Source organism: Stigmatopora argus, chromosome 7 (genome assembly GCF_051989625.1).
Source record: "Stigmatopora argus isolate UIUO_Sarg chromosome 7, RoL_Sarg_1.0, whole genome shotgun sequence".
NCBI lineage: Eukaryota > Metazoa > Chordata > Actinopteri > Syngnathiformes > Syngnathidae > Stigmatopora > Stigmatopora argus.
This window is the reverse complement of record NC_135393.1, coordinates 7,185,042-7,193,333: the sequence shown is the minus strand read 5'-3', so window position 1 is coordinate 7,193,333 and position 8,292 is coordinate 7,185,042. Positions and strand designations below refer to the sequence as shown.

Here is an 8,292-nt window from a genome sequence, read left to right as displayed (position 1 = left end):
CCTTGAGCCTGTAAATAAAAAGAAAAAAAGTGGGGGTATAGAGGATCCTCGGTCAACACCTTGTACCAAAATCACAAGTTTTTCCTTGGGTTCCCACTAAGAATTTTTGCGTTATCCTAATTATCAACCACCAAAAATATGTTGGACTGGATTAGCATTCATGAGTACAATTTTGAAAATGTTTAATGCACAGTGCTTCCCGAATGCAAAATAACCTTTTGTAAGCACTGCCTCCTAAGCTGGATCTGGTTGTGACTTGGAACTAATTTGAGTTAAGTTAAAGGAAAAACATCCTTGATCCGAAAAATCAATTCAATGAGGTTACAGTCAGACACCAAGGTTAAATTTGTACAAATTTACCTGATCAGTGCACCAGTACCAGGTGGCCAGGATTGTTAGTCCCAAAGTCATGCCAGGCCAGGGCAAATCTCCAGTGACAGCGTCTCGGAACAAGTGCATGGCATCCTTTCGAGGTAGGTGGCAGGTACTGTTAGGTATGATCTTGCTCGGGACTGCAATGCTGTACACCTTCTCCAGGTTACTAAAGCCCCCAATCTTGTTGAAAGCTGCGACAGACAACCACCCTTTTGATTACATTATATGCAAGTATATTTGTAATTGTGGCTGAAAAGCAAGAGCACATACCAGTGATAGTGAGAATGATTGCTCCCACAATCATTACCAATGTTTGCAATGTGTCGGTGTAGATGACAGCAGCAAGACCACCTGTAAGTAGGTTGGTGAGAGTCTTTACCTCAAACTGATTATTCAGGTAACATTGCTAAACATCTAGAATTTTTCTATAAATGGCCATCTGCATTAGAATTTAGGGTAAATTGGAGGCTGTCCTGACTGATTGAGAGGTGGTTGGATTGATCAGTAGTTCGTAACAATCCAAATCGACCTGGGGTGTCCAAACCAATTCCACAAAGGGCCAAGAGGGTCCCTTTATTAATTTAGGCACTTTCCCTTTGTTTTTACAAAGTTTATAAATACATGTTAAAATAAAAACAGAAAATACAGCCGTTTAGGTTACTTTTACTACCCGCCTACTTGTGCAGATGTACCTAATAAAGTGTCACAGTTTATAATTCATCTTGACTTTAATGTGTTTACATGCCATTATGATCTGGACTAACATGGCACAAAAGCAAAGTACTGTCATGTAATGACCGTCATTAATCACTGAAATTTCTGTGTGTCGACAAACCTAATGTTTTTGTGTTTGCATACCAGCGATAGTATAGAGCGCCGTAACCACCAGCATGAGGACGGTAGACAGATATAGGTTCCATCCTAGACAGACTTGGACAAACAGTGCTCCTGAATAGAGGTCAGTCTGGTGCAGGGAATCACAAAAAGCATTTGTGTGTTTGTGTTTTGCCAACTAGGTCATCGGGTGCCATTTTGTGCCTCATACTGATATCTTTGTGAAGACGGACAGAAGCAATGAGAGAACAGCCAAGTAGGTTCGAATCCTTTCTCCTCCGAAACGCCGTCCCAGGTACTCGGGCATTGTCACAATCTGAACAAACACATTTGTTTAGTTTTTTTCAACTATGTGTGATTGGGTAATCAGCACAAATGTGTCATTGGCTGCTCCATCTGTTCTGAAATTCATTATGAGACAAAGAAGATGTAATTTATCATGCCGGAAGATAGCTGAGCTGTCTGGTGTAGTTGTGTGACACCCTGCTGGGGAATTTTCAAGGCGGGGAATACTTGTAAGGACACTGCCTCTGTTGGAACCTCAATGTACCTGCTGAACGAGCCTTGACAAGCAGAGCCTGTGGTGCACATATGAATGTGTGTGTGTGTGTGTGTGTTTGTATTTGTGTTCTAACCCCGGAGGAGATGTAGACAGGAACGAACACCCAGGCCAGAGCCAGCAACACATAAGTGGCCTGAAAGAAAGGGTGAAGCAGCGCAGAACAGAGCAGTTCAATCAAACAATTCACAATGCAGAACAGGCTTTGCAAAGTCCTCTTAGTGTATTTTTTTTGTAAAATAATCTGTTTGTTTGTTTTTAAACCATGTGTGGGCAAATTATGGCTACATATACTTTGAATTCTCCTCAGGCTCTCAGAATTTGTTTCCATGAATAGCTACAGTCCAATGTGGAGATAAAGCACTTGTTGGTAATGAGGGCTAGACTACAACAGTTCCCAGTGATACATTTGGGTGCCCAGTGTGAGTCAAACCTCTAAAACTATTCACTTATTTAGCACCTTAATTCTCAAGAGTAGTTAATTTACAGTGGCCTAGTTCTTACAAAGCAAATTCCCTCTCCTAGGAAAACATTGTGCAGTATTCTCGCTAGAAAAATGTATCTTCCCTGGATGCCACAATTGAAAGAGAAATTCCACTCATTCATTCATTTTCTGAACTACTGATCTTCACAAGGGTCGCGGGGGGTGCTGGAGCCTATCCCAGGTACACTCTGAATCGGTGGCCAGCCAATCGCAGGGCACAAGAAGACGGGCAAGCATTCACTCTCACACATTCCACAACCCCAGAACTGTGAGGTCAACGAGCTAACCACTTGGCCGCCACTGGAGAAATTCCAATCATTTAAAAAAATTCCTCTGTGAGGAGGGGAGGAGGTTGCCTGTTCACTGGCCAAAAGAAGACCCTGAAGCATGTTAGCTGTGTGAACTGGCTCAATTGATAAGTAGGCATAAGCGGCAAAATATAGTAGCATCTAGATATGTTCCAGGGCGTTGTGTTTCAATGACAGTTGGCAGCATTTATGAATTAGATCAAACCTGGGCAATTAATTCCAGAAAGGGCCGCTGTGGGTGCAGGTTTTTGTTCCAACCCATAAGGGGAAACCTTTCCACCAATCTGGTATCTTAGAAGTGCAATCAGTGGATTGCAGTCAGGTGCTTCTTGTTTCAGCAGAAATCTAATTAGTTCAACAAAAACCTGCACCCACAGTGGCCCCTCGAGGACCGGAGTGCCCAGGTCTGAATTAAATGAACTAAACATGACAGCGTTGCAGTCATATATCACCCTTATAGAGTACGAATATTTTTTCCAGTCACACAAATGTGTAGTACTGGATTTCATGAATATCAAGATTTTCTGTAGATGTTTTGTTTCATTTCTGGATGTGTGTACTCACGCTCCATTCAAAGCCTGCAACAGCAATGCCCCCAGCAGCTCCTGTCCCGGCAAGACCGATGAACAGACCTGAGCCCTCTGAACTTGCAAATAAAGAAGCTCCAATCTAGGAAATTTTAAAAATAATTATAGTTTATTAAAAGACAGTTTTACAATGAAAATAATATATTATGGTTAGATAAACAGAACTGGTAAATATAAAAAGAGTTTGGCCAGTTAGCTGTCATTCAAATGACAAGGAATCAGGGTTTTTCCACAATTTCAGTGAGCATTATGTTTATATTCATAATGATAGCTGAGGTAAGGAGTACAATTGTAACCACAGAAAAAAAATTATACATTATAGGCCTTTTTAAAAAGAAGGTTAAATGAATACATCAGTATAATACGTTATTTCAGTATAATTGAAATGTAGCTCCTTGGAAAAGTCTTGCAAAGTCTTATTTCTGAAAGCATATGTATAAAAATAACTAATGAAATAGAATCTAAATGGAATTATTCCGAAAATTATTGTAATTGATTAAAATTGTTGTATTTTTTAAAAGCGTTACTCATTTACACCAGAGAAGTATTCCAGTTCGCTTTCCCACTAATTTTTTGCTGCCTAGCCAATCGTAAGGCACAAGGAGACAGACAAACAATTACACTCATACCTAGGGGTAATTTAGAGTGTTTATATTTTTGGGATGTTGGAGGAAACTCGGAGTACCTGGAGAAAAACACGCGAACCCAGGGAGAACATGCAAACTACACACAGGAAATTCCAAACCTGGGATTGAACCCTCGATCTCAGAACTGTGAGGCCGACATGAATGTTAACAAATAAAATTGTTAGGTCATTTAAAAAGACTTTCTAACTGTACTTATTATTGTAGTTGTAAAGTCTCCAAGTACTACTGTATATGCATTAATGTCAATAATATTAGAGTTTATATATCTACTGTGTCATTTTTAGAATGCTCTCTTAGAACTTAGAACTGTTTCTTTGCATTATTTCTATTTATATAAAATGTGATGAAAACTGCAATATACTGTACTAAATGTAAATCTAGGTTGCTTGCCCTATACATAATGGTGCTACCCAGCAATCACACCAACCCAATGGCCAAAATGGAAATGGAAATGTTCACTTCATCAAAGCAGCATGGTGTAAGAGGTGCAACGGAAAACTCACCGGCCACCAGGCCATGTCGCGCCCCGCAAGGAAGTAGCCACTTAGCGTGTTCCTGCTCACCCTGCATGATGACTTACATGCACACAAGTGGCAGGTTATGGAATTAAATACAAACTTAAACACATCTCTGCCACTTACCCATATCCCTACTGCCAGGTTGAGAAGGAAGTAAATTACGATGACAATGATGTCAGAGATGCTGAAGGACTGAGACAGTGCGTAGAAATTGGTGGTCGAATTGGACATCCTTGGAGTTTTGTATAAAATCTTCGAGTTTGCAGTGCTATTCTCTAAATGATCTCATTTAAAGGTATGCCCATTCAATTATCACAGCCTTTCTTGATAAGATCCAGAAGAAAAGCATCACAGTTATTTTCACCTCTGCCCTTTTTTGCTGACCTGTCTGCATCAAAGTGAAGCAGAAAGTGAAGGTGTACAAGAGTGTGTGTGATGTACCTGTGAAAGAGTGCCATCCCCCACGTGAAGGGTTTGAACACATCACTTAATGTTGAATGCACACACACGCGTCTAAGCCATGCTAGGGGATAATGGAGTGCATGTGTGGGTTAGCTGTGGAGTACAGCAGATGCCAATGTGGACCATTGTCTACATCCACACACACACACACAAAACACAGACACACGCACGTACGCACACACACACACATACACAGATAGTCAATCAGGCTATGTGACAAGTCTATAATCATTAGCGTCGTCTAAACATACAAACGTGTGCTGGTAAGTGTCAAGTGGAGTCAGTCACATTGTGTGTGGTGTGTGGATGCTATTGGAAGTGGTGTGTGTAAGCTGCTGTTTCTTTATTTCATTGTAGATGTAAAAGTTTAATAATGTACAGTGGAAACCTAGAAATGGAACGCAAACTCTTGTCTGGCTCCCAAAATTATTGTAGTATTAAAGTAATTTATTTGACTTTAAGAATTGATCAAATGTGACACAGTTTTTAGGGCATTGAATTTAAGGTAATATGGCTGTTCTAGTCATTTAAAAAATGTCTCCTCTCATCCGAGCAGGCTCCACCATTTCATGGTACCAGAAGGGAATAAATTAGTTTAAAAGTGACATACGTTTTTTTTTCCAATGCCCAAGCTACGATTCCGAACCACTTCATTAAAGATGGAAACATCACAATGTCCCCAGCATGTAACGTGATCATTAACACAAGAATCCACTACAAACATTGTACTCACTTCTCAATGACTATCCATAGAAAACCATCCATGGCCTTTATTCCTAACTAAACCTAGTTCTTCCAACACGATTCTGCATGATGGCTGTTGGGTTGTCTCAAGATATGTCCTATAATTTTAGGTGATTGGCCTGGGAATAGTTCTTTGCAAGATCTTTTCATTTTTTACTGATAGTGGAGATGTTTCAATATTCTTCAAAGACATCCCTGATGGAAAACCTTCCATGTTTGCATAGATCGTCCACGTTTTATTCAACGGTATTGCAGTGTAAGCACAATGCATGCACGTTTTGCTTCCTGGCGCAATTGTTGATGTTGGCCACATCTTTTTCATTCATTTGAAGACAAAAGCTTATTCATGGGTCAAACATTTCTGATCAATTCTGTTCTTATTAATGATAGGCCCACTAATACAGCTTTCTGGCAACACTCACTCACTGTCTGGAATTTCTGGTCTCCCAAAAATACATTAACGGACACCTCATTATCAGCTGCATCAACTTGACTATGACTTGGAAAGTATGTGCCCTTGGTTGTCACCACATTATATTAAAAAACTCAATGGACTTAGTTGATAATGCCAGAAACAGTTGTCATTATAAAATAGTTTGGGTTTTCCACATGTATAGGTCCAAAATTATTTAGAAAATGACTTGATTTTAGAAGCACTGCAATGATAATAAAACCAATCTTTTGATGAAAGTGCAAACTTTTAGCTTCTCCGTAACACCAAGAGCACATGTTGCCAGTGCAAATCCAGAGGTTTCACAAGAAGGTGGCATCAGAGGGATTATTCATGCATAGAGTGTGACTTAGCATCCATGCTCCTTGATAGACGGGCACATACACACATTCAGACACCACTGTCCAGCATGTTTGTCTGAACCGAGGAGCAGATGGCAGTGATGGGGGCGCCCTGACGTCATGCACATCATCATCATTAATCTCTCTGACACACATACACACACCCAGACAGCACAAGTTGTAGAAAGTTAGCAAGAGTCAACATTTGCCTATAGCATTTAAATGAACCCTTCCTTTGGCCCATTTTTCACTAGACAACTCACCATGTTTATTTCTGCTCAGGAAAATGAAATTGGCATTCATTTTCAATTATCTGTGCTAAACTTGTGTCATACCTGTCAACCTCTGCCGATAACTGCCCTTATAAATGATTATGATTCCCCTTACAAACCCCCCAAAAAACCTTACAAACACCGTACGACTCGTACGGTGTTTGTAAGGTTTTTTGGGGGTTCGTAAGGGGAATCATAATCATTTATAAGGGCAGTTATCGGCAGAGGTTGACAGGTATGTTGTGTCTACAAGTTACGTTAGGCATATTTGATTGAATGTTCTAAATTATTAAAAAAGAAGACAGAACCAACCTAAAAGTAAACCGTAGTAAATGGGGAATGTGGAAAGGAAATGACTGTGTGCAGGCAGGCAGACACCGTTGGAGGAAAATATCTGGTGACTTATTTGATAGGAGAGTGTGTGTGACAATGAAGGGAAAGATCTTCAGGACAGTGTTAAAGGCAGCCATGGTGTACGGCTGAAAGACAGTAACTCTGAGGAAAAGATAGGAGTCAGAGCTACAAGTAACAGAGATGAAAATGCTGGGGTTCTCCTAAGGGGTGACCTGGTTGAATATGATAAGAAATGAGAAAACAAGAGGGACAGAAAAGATTAGGCGTTTTTGGAGACAAGGTCAAAGAGAACAGACTTCGATGGTTTGGAGATTTCCAGAGGGGAGCTAGGGACTATATTGGTAGAAGGATGTTGAGAGTGGAAATGACAGGGATTAGGACTAGAGGTTGACCTAGGAGAACATACGTGGTTGTAGTGTGGGAGGACATGAAAGTGGCTGGTGGAGGGGAGGGTGAGGCAAAGAACAGGGTGAATTCTTGATTCTCTGTGGCGATGCTTCAAAGGACTAGCCGAAAGTCTAGTAGGAGTCATAGAAAAGCAAAAGAAAAGGCTTAAAGTAGTACTACTGAGCTTCTCACAAGCTGAATTCTAATGCTGACATCATTTTTACATCCCAGACCTTTTACGTAAGTGTCAATGTTCAACCAAATCAATAGTCCATTAAAGGATAAGCATGAATATGCATGCTCAACTTATAATGGTGTGATAATCTTTCACATGAGGATGATTTGAACATAGGCATATCGTGCTGAATCATATTGCCTGGGAAAAGCAAGTGTCCTGTGATTCAACAGCGCCCTCTGCCACAGTGCAGCAGACAAACCTAAAAGAATACGATTCGAACAGGGGAAATACTACCCCTGTTACAAATAAAAACACTGACATTTTGTGGAATTTGTGTTTTAAATACATTTTTTTGAAATACTATACATCCCTGTCGAGTGCTTTGAATAGAAATTCACTCACAAATGGTAACAAAAATAAATCTGAATATAATTTTTAATAGTCGAATAGAGTACAAAGCAAGGGTAACAAGTTATCATTCAGCCTTTCAGAAACAATCCCTGATTTTACAACACATTGTATGGCTTAACTGCATGCTTCTTTAGCACATATGATAAAGATTAGAAAACATTATTTTTTTAAGTAACAGTTCCAGCCAGTATATGCTATAACTGTATATTCCATTGAAGTTAAAGACATACAGTGTTCCAGTACAATAGTCGTTGTATAAAATTGGATATTTTATTTCTAGTGCCTCTGCTGTGAAACATATTCTTTAGGCGTGCTTCACTTACATATGCCTACAGTTTAATAAAATATCACTTTTAAAAAGCTCAAAACTGTCCACAAAT

General features: G+C 39.9%; 1 protein-coding gene across 1 annotated transcript in view; it reads right to left on the bottom strand.

Annotated features, from left to right (window-relative positions):
• Positions 1-2,882, bottom strand: part of slc5a10 (solute carrier family 5 member 10) — a 35,382-nt gene extending 32,500 nt beyond the window's left edge. Inside the window, exons 1-6 of the mRNA XM_077604253.1 lie at positions 2,766-2,882; positions 1,845-1,904; positions 1,421-1,525; positions 1,234-1,339; positions 646-726; positions 361-566 (exon numbers count right to left, since the gene is read on the bottom strand). Coding sequence (XP_077460379.1) covers positions 361-566; positions 646-726; positions 1,234-1,339; positions 1,421-1,525; positions 1,845-1,904; positions 2,766-2,822 — 615 coding nt within the window. The 5' untranslated portion in view covers positions 2,823-2,882. The remainder of the gene's footprint in view (positions 1-360; positions 567-645; positions 727-1,233; positions 1,340-1,420; positions 1,526-1,844; positions 1,905-2,765) is intronic.
• Positions 2,883-8,292: the final 5,410 nt, after the last annotated feature.